At 47.9% G+C, this 13189-nt stretch overlaps 1 protein-coding gene across 1 annotated transcript in view; it reads right to left on the bottom strand.

Annotated features, from left to right (window-relative positions):
- Nucleotides 1–1622: 1622 nt before the first annotated feature.
- trps1 (trichorhinophalangeal syndrome I) overlaps nt 1623–13189 on the bottom strand; it is a 111961-nt gene continuing 100394 nt past the window's right edge. Inside the window, exons 10-11 of the mRNA XM_080004307.1 lie at nt 9130–9252; nt 1623–3288 (exon numbers count right to left, since the gene is read on the bottom strand). Coding sequence (XP_079860433.1) covers nt 1681–3288; nt 9130–9252 — 1731 coding nt within the window. The 3' untranslated portion in view covers nt 1623–1680. The remainder of the gene's footprint in view (nt 3289–9129; nt 9253–13189) is intronic.

Here is a 13189-nt window from a genome sequence, read left to right as displayed (position 1 = left end):
TGAACCTATCAGCATGTACGGTACATGTTAGGGACGCGTGAGAGGAGTATGTAAGATGTTGGAACCGCGGGACCCATCAGCACGTGAAACGAATAAAAGAAAAGAGAGACGAGGGACAGGTGGGCCTGTGTGCGACATGTGTGACCCCTGAGGACTGAAGAAGAAACTAGAGAAAGCCTTCATTCTGTTAACATCGTCATGACGGGATGGACACACACACACACACACACACACACACAGACAGACACACACACACACACACACACACACACACACACACACACACACAGACACACACATTCAGTTATACACATAGTGTGTGTGTACTGTACACACATACAGTACACACACAGTCCCTTCTCGCTCTGTACCATCTCAGTTGGATGCTGTTGTCAAGGTAAACGTCTCCATAATGCAAAACACTACAACACAGCTCAAAACAATTTCCCCACGAGAAAATAAAATAAAGTAAAGACTACCTACTGTAGTACCATTTTATGCAGAAAAAGCATACTTTGCCCTTAAAAAATAACATATATAAGAAAACGTAGCAAATTGCATGACTTTAACTATAATATCAATATTATTATTACCAATATTATTATTAATATAAATGTTAAGCAGGTTAATAGTTGGTTGTTCTAGTAGGCAGGCAGCCAGGCACATAGCTAATATCATGGCACGGAGGAAGATAGAAAAAAATGTCACATAGTTTGATCCAAAGAGAACTCGGAGGTCCCTATTAAAACTGTTCAGTTCAAACTGGTACCGAGCAGTACAAACAGGTTTGGAAATTAAACCAGTTCAGAAAAGTCTAACAAAAAGGAAAAAAAACAAAAAACGGTTTTGAGCAGATCGATGCCGCCGTCCTCCATCTCGGGTCTAGTTTTTTGGCCACTTTTGCAGTGGTGGCCGCTTTTATCATCCTGGAAAAAAAAAAGTCTCATTTTGGCAGCGAGAAGGCAGGAGAAAAAAAGACGCCAACGGAGCCGCTCGAACCCCAGGTAACAAAGGCTGAATTGATCTCTCAGATCCAGCAACCAAACCGGTGAATTTCCACCTGCTTCCAGCCAGTTTCGAGCAAGTTTTGGTTCATAAAAGTCGCCGTAGACGAAGCAGTGGAGACCGGGCCGGCAGGGGCCAGATCCGGCGGTACCGAGATAAACCAGGCTGAAGAACGCATCCGCCCGCGTCAGCTCACTTCCTGCGCGATAAAAGTAAAAGCGTTTGCGTCTTTGCGTACATTTGCGGTTGCGGTGGCTGTGCAAGTTTGGAGCTGAATCTGAGCAGAACAGCAGGCGTTGAGAGTTAAGATCCGGTCCCACGCGGGGGGGGGGGGGGGTGTTTCTGATGTACACCTGCCGCAGAGTTGTCACATTAATAGATAACAGATCTACCCCACCTCCCTTAACCCCAAACTGTTCCCAGGCAGTTTGGTGAAATCCCAAAACTGTTTTTTTTTTGTTGTTTTTTTTTCCTCTCTCCCCGCCCGCGACAGCTCTGCGCTTCCAGCATTCGGGTGCGTTTGATTTAGTGCCCGGGACAGGCCTTCCCTGTGACGTGCGCCGACCTCCGGGAATGTGGCGGAAGGAAGCCCCCCCCCCCCCCCCCCCCATCCAATCCAAGCTGTTTGAAAAGCTGTTTGAAAAGCTCTACGCAAAGCGGTCCATTGAGTCGCTCCTACACGGAGTTCTCGTCCGGCGCCTCGGGCTCCGCGGCGACGGCCGCCGCTGTGGCTTCCGCGACGGCGCCGCTTTCGGCGTCCATCTTGTCCGTCGTTTCCCGCTGGCGGGCGTCGCTCTGGCCCTCGCTGTCCGGCTCCTGCTCGGCCCCCGCGACTTCGTCTTTAGTGCCGTTCTCCTCGGCCGCGTCGGCTTTGCCATCGTCATGGCAAATCCCTTTGACGTTGGTCCCCTCGACGAGGACGTCGCCGTGGTCGCCAGCATCGCGGTCATCTGTCGTAATTACTCTTGGACTTTTGCCGTCTAGGATAACCGTGTCCTTTTGAGGTGGTCCCTCTTGCATTTGACTTTTCTGCGTTTGCTCGCTGTATCTATGGAGGCCTCTTTGTATGTGCGTGGTGAAATCATATCGATCCAAACACACGTGGAGGCAGAAGCTACACTGGTACGGTCCGCCCTCGCCGTGGCAACTCATGTGCAGCGCGTACATGACCTCATCCAGGAAGTAGATGCCGCAGTGGACGCAGCGATTGGTCAGATCGTCCTGCGTGGCCACCTCGACGGTCACGCGATTGGACGAAACTCTCGGCGGACTTTTCGGGGTTGCCCGCTGGTCTTTATCCTCCTTTTCTGTGTCCTCGCTCGGCGTTGCTCCTTCATCCATCCTCTCGTCTTCCTCCTCCTCCTCTCTCTCCTGCTTCCTCTCCACCGCCGGCTGGGACTCTTTTCTCCTCCGCTCGGCCCCGTTTGCGGCACCATGGCCGTGAGCGTTGGATAGCGAGTCTCTTTGTTTTATTGCGAGATCCAGGGGAGCGTCGTTTTCCAGAGAGGAAGAGGAGGGGGTCTGGGGATGGGGGGGAGGGGGAGGATAGTGAGGCGGAGCAGATGGGGGAGGAAGAGGGGAGTAGGGGGAGGAGCAGTAAGGCACCGTGTAGCTCTGCTGATGATGCTGTATTGGCGAAACCATGGCACCAAGGTAATGAGCGTTACTTCCAAGGCTTCCGGGGTTGCCGATCCCTGGAACCCCGGTCGCAGCTGCCATTTTGTACTTGGTCCAGAATCGTAGCCAATCGGATTCAGAGGTAAGGTCGGGTGAAAGTGTCAAGGGGAGGGGCAGGGAGAAAAGAGGATATTGGTACTTTTCAATGGGCGAACCAGGGGGAGAATAACTGGACGGTTTGGACGGTCGCATGTACTTTTCGATGGGGCTGCCCCTTTCCGAACCCCCTCCTCCCTTCCCTCCGTCTCCTTTCGAGGTTACACCGCTCTCGACAATGACCCCGTTGCCCTCGGTTACCAGTGAGGTAGGGGGGTGGGAGGGCAGGAGGAGAGGAGGCATGCGTCGGTGGATCTCCAGCGTTTGGCTGGCCAGGAAGGCTTGGGTGGAGCGCGGCGAGCGGGAGCGGGGGGAAGGCTGCTGGTTTTTGACGGGTGGACAACTGCGATCCAGCTCGTCCCCATTAAGGCGCTCGTCGCTGGTGACTCTCTGCTGCTTGGGCACAGGGTTGTCAGCCGACATAGATTCGGGGTTAAGGCGTTTTCGGGTGCGACGTCGAATTATTTGTTCTCCGTTGTTTTGCTTGATGATGTTCAGAGGTCTGGGTGTCTACAAGAAAACAGACAGAGGGAAGGGCATAATATTTAGTATTTTACGCACTCTCTACAGAAGAAAAACATCGAGTCCATGCTTCAGCATTTGAGTTCAGCGTAATCACCACTTTTGTCCATCCTTCTAACCCATAACAGATGTTTAGGCAATTTCCTTTGAAAAAATATACTTTCATGAAAAGCTTCACAATTTCATTGAATTTAATTAGCTTCTACAACTTGTACAGCTTGCACAGAAATTATTATTTTCGAAGCCTTTGCCTTGTTGGACTAAACAAAACAGCCTGGCCTCTTGAAGCGCTGCAGTTTTTGCCCTGGCCACAGGGAGGCGCTGTTATACTCGATGCCGATGAAACCTTTAGTTCAATCATGCGAGCTCAAGCGTCCACAAAGTTGGATTGGTTCACGACGAGGTGAGACTCATTGCCAGTCAATCCATATGGATTTGCGCTCTCTGTCGGACTCAAGGAACTTTTCCCATTAGTTTGGCTGATACAGTCTCTGGAGCAGAACGGAGTGCAAGGGTTAAGGGAGCCTGGAGACACTTCCCATCACAAAATGTGTGAGACAAAACCACCCTGAAGACTCAGCTGCACTTTAGATTCGAGCACTTTTTAATTACAGTATTATTTTTATGGCTATTATTGAAAACAAGTTTTTATTACACGATGAAAGACAAGTCAGCCTTCACATAAGTGCAAATGAAAAGGTCTCGAAGCTTACTGTGGCAAACACTCCCGGCAACATTTGTAATAAAAACAGATAAAACTGAGAGCATTTATTTAATCTGAAAAATAAATAATAATAAAAAGCGGGATTCAAGTGGGCAGTGTGTCCACATGTCACAGTCACCTTCAGATCTCTATAAAACGCAGCAAAAGCCTCATTTCTAAATGCATAACACCAAGTCAACCTCCTCACAGCAAATACTTAAAAATATCTCATTTGGAGAGGAGGGCTTTTGGGCGGCGTCTTCTCTCTTGTCATTTTCTTTCTTTTCTTTTTTTTTTTTTTTTTTTATATCTAATGACTTTTGGAATTGAAGATGTTGGAAATGAACGTTTGCACAGCGGAAATAGAATAACTGTGAGAGCTTCAAAAAGCAAAAGGCGTTCATTTAAAATTAGACCGCCACAGAGGAAGAGGACTTCTGAGCACTTTTACTTTAAGTTTAATTTTGCCGCGTGACACCTCAATATCTTAGTGACTCGGAATAACCTCCCGTGAGAGCTCGTGAGAGCCCGATTTGGGGGTGGCGAGCACGTCTCTACAGCACCCCTCACAGCCCTGGTGGGGTGTGTGTGTGTGTGTGTGTGTGTGTGGCGTTTGTGTGAGCCAGAGAGGGAGTGTGATGGAGAGTTTTTGACATGCATCCTGGCAGATTGAAACCAATCACAGGGAGGGTAAAAACATAAAGGCATCTGGTGGGAGAAGAAGTGAGAAGAAAAATAAATTAAAGCAACAAAGGAGAGTAAAAAAAAAAAAGGGAGAGAGAGCGACGATAGAAAAGGGGGAAAAAAGTGAAATATAAGATACAAAAAAAAAGACCAAGAATAAAGGAAAACGTTTTAAAATATATACATTTTCAGCAGAATTGTTTATACTTGTATGTTGACATGTCTATCTGCATGCACGTCTATCTGCATGCATGTCTATCTGCATGCATGTCTATCTGCATGCATGTCTATCTGCATGTGTACAAGAGGGTAGAGGTGGGATTCTTTTTTGCATATGTATGTAAACGACCGTCTTTCTCAGGGTGTGTTGTATCAATCATTCCACAGCAGCCACCTTAACCTCCTCTGCCGAGCGCAAGGGAGAGTCAAACAGCTTCGCACGCTGCGAGTGATCCACTAAGATGTGAATCCAAAAACCAACTCACACACACTGTGAATGAAAAAGAGACGAAAAAAGAGCACAAGACAAGAGGAAGAGAAAAAACATGCATTTACAAAAACGCAAGCCTAACACATTGGAACATGCGCGATTGAAGGAACCATCATTCCATCTGCTGGTGGTAGGGGAGCGATGGACAGAGAGAGGGAGAGAGAGAGAGAGAGAGAGAGAGAGGGATGGAGAGGAGGAGTGAAAAGAGATGGAGCACAGGAAGGAGAGAAAGTGGTGAGAGGAGAGACGAAGAACAGGCGAAGAACAGCAGAGATGGAGGAGAGCAGTGAGGAAGGGGTGGCGAGAGGAGAGACAGGAGGAGCGGAGCGGGGGGGGGGGCGAAAGGAAGGAGGGAGAGGAAAAGAGAGGAGGGGAGGGAGGACCAAAGAAAGAGCTCCCCCTGCAGCGGAGAAATAGTAATCCACCCCCTCGGTCTCTCTCAGTAACCCCCGTAAACGTCCTCCCTTTATCTCTCTCCCCCTCTGTGGATGCCTGTCTCACTCCCTGTCCTCCACTCTGCTTCAACCCAATAAAGGAAGATTTACAGGTAACAAAGTGGAACTGTTTATCTCAAGCGTATTTAACTCCTCATCCCTCCCTCCCTCCCTCCCTCTATTTACCATCCCGCGTCTCCCATCAGCTCCTGCTCCTATTAGGGAGCCTCGCTCCCAGGTGGAGAGCAGAGGCCACATTTGCTCAGTTCGGCTCCTTGGGCCCTCAACTGTGCTCCAGAAAGAAAAAAACCCAAAGTGGTGATTGAGGTTGGAGGACGGTTCGTTGGCTCCTGAGATGAAACCAAACGTTCAGCGCACAAGGCCTCGCCCCAGGGCCTCGCCCAAAGTCCCTCGCCCCAGGGCCTCGCCCCAGGGCCTCGCCCAAGTCCCTCGCACAAGGCCTCGCCCCAGGGCCTCGCCCAAAGTCCCTCGCCCCAGGGCCTCACCCAAAGTCCCTCGCCCAAGGCCTCGCCCAAGGCCTCGCCCAAGTCCCTCGCCCACAGCCTCGCCCACGGCCTCGCTCCAGGGCCTCGCCCCAGGGCCTCGCCCACGGCCTCGCCCCAGGGCCTCGCCCCAGGGCCTCCACCAAGTCTCTGGTATATAGATCATTTGGAAAACGTAGTATTTTCCCCCCGGTTCACACGAAAAACGGCATATTCGGGTACCTTCAAGACTCGCGTTTTCCGAAAATATCAGGACCTCCGCTTGCCACGGGAAGCTACGAGCGACTTCTGTGACGCAGCATCACATCCACCCTTCACAGACGACAGGGGGATGTGATGCTGTGGGACCTTCATGGCTGCGTGGGGGTGAGATATGAGGGCACATCCATGTTCCTATTTCTTTCCTCTCTTACCCCCCCCCCCCTCCAGCCTATCAATGTTTTTTTTCTCTCTCCCTTCCTCTGCTCTCTCTTTATCGCTCTCCGTTCTATACATCTCTCTCTCTCTCACCATCACGCTCTCCTCATTTCCATCCAATCTATGTTTTCCCCCCTCTGTCCGTTCCTCTGTCTATATCTCATGTTCTCTCTCTCTCTCCCCCTCTCTCCAACCTGTCTATGTTTTTCCTCCTGCACTCTCCCTCCGTCTCTCTCTATTCTATGGATTTTTCTCCCTCCTCCCTCTCCCTCTCTCATGTTCTTTCCCCTCTCTCGCCATCTCCGCCTCTGTCTACCCAGTCCGTTCTTTTCTCCCTTTCTCCAACCCTCCGCCTCATGTTCTCTCTCCATCACCTCTCTCTATCTTTATGTATATATTTTTTAACCCTCTCTCCCTATATCCTTTCTTTGTTCTTCCTCTATTCCTCTCCCTCTCATGTTCTCTCGCTTTCTCTCCACTCCTCCCTCAAGTGTTTTACTAGCTGCTATCCTCTCTAATAATGTGTGTAGAGCATATAAAACTTTTATCATGGAATATAAAATATGGTTGTCGTGAAGATTGCCAAGAGTGGAGAGGGAGCCGGGACGTGATTGGAGCAGCAGATGAGACGCGCGGGTTGGACCAAGGGCAGCGGCAGGGGCAGGAAGGAGGAAATTGCGATGGCCTGCCATGTTCTGGAAGGTCTTTAAAGTCCCATTCCCTAATTACTGTACAGCGCTCCCGCTTGTAGTCCGCTTAGCCCACCGCTGGCCCCCACGACAAGCTGATTTATGGGACAGCAATGTTTCTCTCCATCCCCAAGTTTATTATCTGAGCTTTCAGTGAAAAGGACAGTACGTGTGTGTCTGTGCGTGCGTGCGTGCCTGTGTGTGTGTGTGTGTGTGTCTGTTTTTGTGCGCGTGTTTGTGTGACGGCTGTGGAAGACTTTTTATTCTCTTCATTTCTTTGTGTTACAATTGAGAGTCAATGTTTCATAAGTATAAAATCCTAAATTTGTTTGCAAACGCAAGTAGACGGCGAACTAAGTTCCAGGACGACGCTCTAATGCACGCGCTCCAATTAAACGCTGTGCTTCTCCACACGCTGCCTCCGGGCCAGGATGGTGATGGAGCCGATTCATTCCATCACACAGTTTCACTCACAGACACCAGATGTCTGTAGTTCTTTACTCAGTGGTCGCATCCAAATCACAACATTTAAAACGTATTTAAAAAAAACAAAACTGGAATCTGCTGTAAGTAGGGATGCCATGGTGAGGACATTTTCATACCGGTGTTACACCGGGAGGGGACTCCCCCCCCCTGCAGTGTTTATTACAGGGGGGGGGCTGTTATGCACAGTGCTGCTTTTCTGTTTCAGAGTATAATAAAAAGTTAAAATAAATACAGTAAAATGAAACACATCTAAAATAAAAAACACAATGTTCTCAATGTGTTAATGAGAGGAACGGGGGGAAGAGCAGTGGACAGAGATCGCGGCCGCAAATGACGCATGGAGAGGGAGACAGGTCCCGATCTCGACCCGATCAAAGGTCTTCTACTGTGGAGCTTTGTTTCTCTCCTCCGGTGATAAGTGAAATGTCACTCAGCAGACTGTGCTGCGCGCATTTCTGTTCAAGAGAAAACACGACGGTGGGGGCGAAGGGCAAGTAATGTAATTGGTGTACGCCCGAACACTGGGTAACACCGATAACCGCGGCAACCCTAGCTGTAAACCGTTTACAGCCATATCTAGGTCTACACAAGGAGTATCGATTGAATTGAACTGGGGAGCGCTGGCCAGGTTGTCTTGAACATCAGGTGAGAAGAATTGTGAGTTACCAAATAAGCATTGATTAAGCATTGAGTGATTTAAAAATGCATTCGCACGTCACATTGAACTGCATAATACAGTGGCAGCTCGACTTACGACTGTAATTCTATAAGAACGGTCGTATGTTAAAACAGTCGTCTGCCGAAGCAATTTGTCCCTTATAAACGATGAAATCATGAAGGGTGAAAATAAACAAAATACACAGCACAAACACAGTAAATATGAAAGAAATATGGATAAGCCACAAACTACGTGCACACATGATGTAGGTCGCCCGCTGACTGGCTGCTGACTGGCTGCTGACTGGCTGCTGACTGGCTGCTGACTGGCTGCTGACTGGCCGCCGACGCGCCACCTGCAAATTTCCACGCTCGTATCTTGGAGCAGTTGGTCGCAAGTCGATACAAATTTTCACGACTATCGCTGCTCGTATCTTGGATTGGTCGTAAGTAGATGCAGTCGTAAGTCGAGGTTCCACTGTATGTTATTCAATGCACATGAACATGTTTGCGCTGCATTGAACTGTCTCACGGGCCGGATGTGGCCCCCGGGCCTGTGGTTTCGAGGCCCCTGGTCTACACTGCTTGTGAATGTGTGTGTGTGTGTGTAAATCCCTCCATCTCTATTGGTATCTGTTGGCTTGGAAACATTTGGACACGTTTGATGTGAAAGCTCTTGGACACAAAGAAAACGTTGCTGCCTTCACTAGCATGCGTGTAAATGTGTGTGTATGTGTGTGTGTGTTTATGTGGAGGGGGTACCTACCGAGTGAAGTTTTTGGTACAGACCGCAGGCGTTGCAGACGTAGCCTCCGTTGGCGTTCTTCCTCCACAGCGATGTCTTGGTGGTCAAACAGTTGGCACAGAACACGCCGCTGCCCCGACGCCGCTGCAGAGAGGAGGAGGAGGGGGGGGGGGTTACTGGAGTGTTTAATAAACTGAAGAGTAAAGTGTGAGGGAGAGAGAGAGAGAGACAGCTGGGAGGGTTAGCAGAATAATGATGTCATCTCATCTATCATAGCTAATGGGGAAACCCCCCCATGTCTCTCACTCTCTCACACACACACACACACACACACACACACACACACACACACACACACACACACACACACACACACACACACACACACACACACACACACACACACACACACACACACACACACACACACACACACGTACTACTGGCATCAAAGAGATCAGAGTCAGTATACCTGGCAAGTGAGGAACTATGTACTTCTGAAAAAAATAGTTCAAATAATTACTTAAATCAGAGACCGGTCCTGACAAGTTTACACGCACGCACGCACGCACGCACGCACGCACGCACGCACGCACGCACGCACGCACGCACGCACGCACGCACGCACACACGCACACACGCACACACACACACACACACACACACACACACACACACACACACACACAAGGGGCTGACAATGAAAACAGAACAATATTAGACTATTTTGAGAAGAAATTTGGAGAATACATCTTGGCGCAGAGTTATTTGTATTTTGACCTGTTAAGCCTGACAGACCCGCCGGGGGGTCCGCGGCGCAGTCCGTGTTTGACGAGCTCTCGCAAGCTCAGTTTTTAACCCGAATTTAAGCTTCCGGTATCAGCAGAAACTAGACTTCCAGTGGAATCCATAGGTGTAAACCATGTCCATCCAGAGAAGTGGGCTAGCATGTAACATAGTTTCAAAGTTATTATTAAATAATCAGTGATATGTAAGTACACATTCTCTTCAGACTTGTTGTCTAAATACATATCTGGAATTTCATCTGTTAAATAAACGTAACCAAATTAACCATGTGGCTTCTTGACATCACAGCAGGCACAGACATAATGTACCTCTGAGGGAGCGATCGGGGCTCATTGTGTTTTAATAGTGTTTCTGATAATACTGCAACGGACAATGCGCATAATACAAACATCCCGCTCTTACATCTCCTCCTATTTCTTAGATACAATTGAACAGAATATAAATAGGAGCTTTTGTGCGCGCTGTGTAACCATCAGCCAGTGCGGTAAACATTTAGATGGTAACAGCGAGCACCACCAATCAGAGATGTCGCTGTTACATTTAGGATTATGGGTAGTGTCTCCAGGACATTGTTAAATAAAACCTGTTTCTTAGAACAAGGTTGATATCATACAGACTTGTGGCTTCAACAGGAGCAAAAACAAATTATTATATACAGTACATTGCGTACAATTTATGCAATAACTTAGAAATGTTTCAAACCCTAACGTTAACCCTAATCCTAGAAACTACAAATATTCTGTGCTATTTTGTTATGCATCTTCATGCAATTGCATCATGGGTTGAATTTTTTTTTCAAGTTAGTGCAAAATATTTGTTTCCCTATAAAATCTGTGATATATGCGCTTTCTTTTCTAAATAAAATCTAACAACAAAAACACTATTCGGGTCTCATTTGGTTGTAAAGAATCACACAAAAGTGTGGTTCTTTATAAACAACTGGGGTTTCCAGGTAATTGAAGAAAGTTTGAAAACAAACCAACTCATCAACTAAGCAACTAATCACACATAACTGAGCATGGGAATGGCCATCATCATGCATGGGTATAATATTCAAAGCCCTTTCAGACTCCAAATTGTAATCATTTTATCAGGCTCAATTAAAAATCGTGTTTATTAACTCTTCATTGATGACATACACTGTCAAGGTGCATCTCAAATGATTCATTAGTAGGGCTGCAGGAGGGGTGGGGGTTAGGCTATAATCAGCAAACTGTCAACTGTGACAGCAAGATTTTTTTTCCCCCTTCATTTATAAAAAATTAACAAAACATAAATAAATAATGGAAAAATATTAGTAAAAAAAAAAAAAGAAGAAAAAATGGTGAAGCGAAGACAATCGTTCAAGCGTTCGCTGCGGTCAGCCATGGTCCAGGATGTTAACAGGGTTCTGTGTGCGTATCCTGATACCGTTTCTATCGCTATATCGCAAATCAGTGCAGAATCTTTACGGAAATATTTTACACCACGGTGCTTTACCTTATCTGCACGTGGAGTGATAAACAAACACAGGGGAACGTCGTGCTTTGGGACATTAATCACTGGATGGATTATTACAACATCTGCCAGTCTGCTACCGCGCCGCGACAACATAAGATGAGCGAGTCGGGAGGGCCACTGAAAAAGGCAAATGTTAGGAACCGATAAGCAGAATCACATGCATGTGTCTTCCACTGTTCTTGGAAACTTGGAAAGGAATCTTTAAATTGGAGTAAATTAGTCCGTCAGTCAGACTTCTCTTGTAGATTAAAGAAAAGGATGGATTAAAATGGGATGGATTAGGATTAAATTGAGAACCGTGCAAGTTTTCCTTTTGTATCAAGCAGCAAAAAGTTGTGGCATGATGCGCTTGAAGGAATTTGACTGACTTGACCTTGCACGCCCTGCCATGTGATTATTGCGCATGCGCGCATCGCCATGACGATGCTGAAGGGATGTATCGTGCGGCCATATTCCTTAGGGTCTTAGCTCTCTGATTGTGCAAGGCACTTGTATGTGGCACCAACTGCTGACCCCACCCCACAAATGAAAGGGGCTCAGAGCGTAACAGGTTAAAATTCAAATGCGCTCACATAGATTTCTTTCTGGCCGCGATGCTTTGGTGGTATCATCCAGCCATAGCGGACAGAGTCTCTTCTCAGCAGGTGGTGTTTTTGGTGCAGGATTGGGGCGGCAGTAAGTCACTGTTTGACACATGATGAAGCCGGGCGCCGCTGCTCTCACCTTGTAGCATCAGGTGTTGTGCTGTTTATCTAAACTGCACCGGCCGCCGCATGCTGATGCTAGGCTTTTATTGTACTGCATAGATCTGCAGCCTGGGGAGCGTCCATGCATGGAGAAGTGGTTTGGACGGTGTGTGTGGAGGAGAGTGTGTGTGTGTGTGTGTGTGTGTGTGTGTGTGTGTGGGGAGGAGTAGGCGAAAAGGCCAAGTGTGGCGGCCGACGTGCTCCATCACAGTAATGAGCCAATCAAAACGTTTCTCCATGTCATTAAGTCTCCGGCCCCATCCACCAGCCTTATGACCCTAAGAGGACAGCGGACCACATCTTCGGCCAACTCCTCCCTCCCTCCCCCTCTCTCCTACCCTCCGTTTTTCCCTCCCTCTCCCTCTCTCACTCTCTCTCCCTCTCTCTGTCTCTCCCCTCTTCCTTACACACTCACCACCACAAATGTTATCAGTGTGGATCCATTACAAATGGTGGATTAGGACGGTCTTTCAACCCCAGCGGACTCTCTCTCCCTCATTCTCTCTCTCGCTCTCTTTTTCTGTCTGACGGTTGTGTGATGTGTGCGATAGGCGTGCGTGTGTGTGTTCTAAAAAACACATCTTGAAACTGTTAATGACGATCAATCGACACATTTCCATCTGCCTCGTTGACTGACTCAGGCTGCGGATCTACTGGGAAGCTGCTCCTCCATCACAAAGACTCTCTCCCCCTCTCCCTCCCTCTCTCTCTCTCTCTCTCTCTCATATATTTGGCGCTCAGGGAAAGAGCTAACTCAATTCAATGACAATTTTTAGAAAGAGGAAAATATGCCATTTTCAAAGAGGTTTCCATTATTCTCAGTACATCAGTATGTATATGTATGTGACGAATAAACCTCTTGAATCTTGAATCAGTACATGTCAGGACTCTATTGATACGATAGAAACACACTGGAACATCTGAATAGACACACAGTAATTAATAATAAATACATTGAATAATCTCGCTCGATATTGGGGCAGGGATGACCGGACGCACATTGGGGTTCACCAAACGATAGTGTCAAT

This window comes from Zeus faber (genome assembly GCF_960531495.2).
Source record: "Zeus faber genome assembly, chromosome: 1".
In the NCBI taxonomy this organism is placed as follows: domain Eukaryota; kingdom Metazoa; phylum Chordata; class Actinopteri; order Zeiformes; family Zeidae; genus Zeus; species Zeus faber.
Note: the sequence above shows the minus strand (reverse complement) of the source record. Positions and strands in the feature narration are given on the sequence as shown.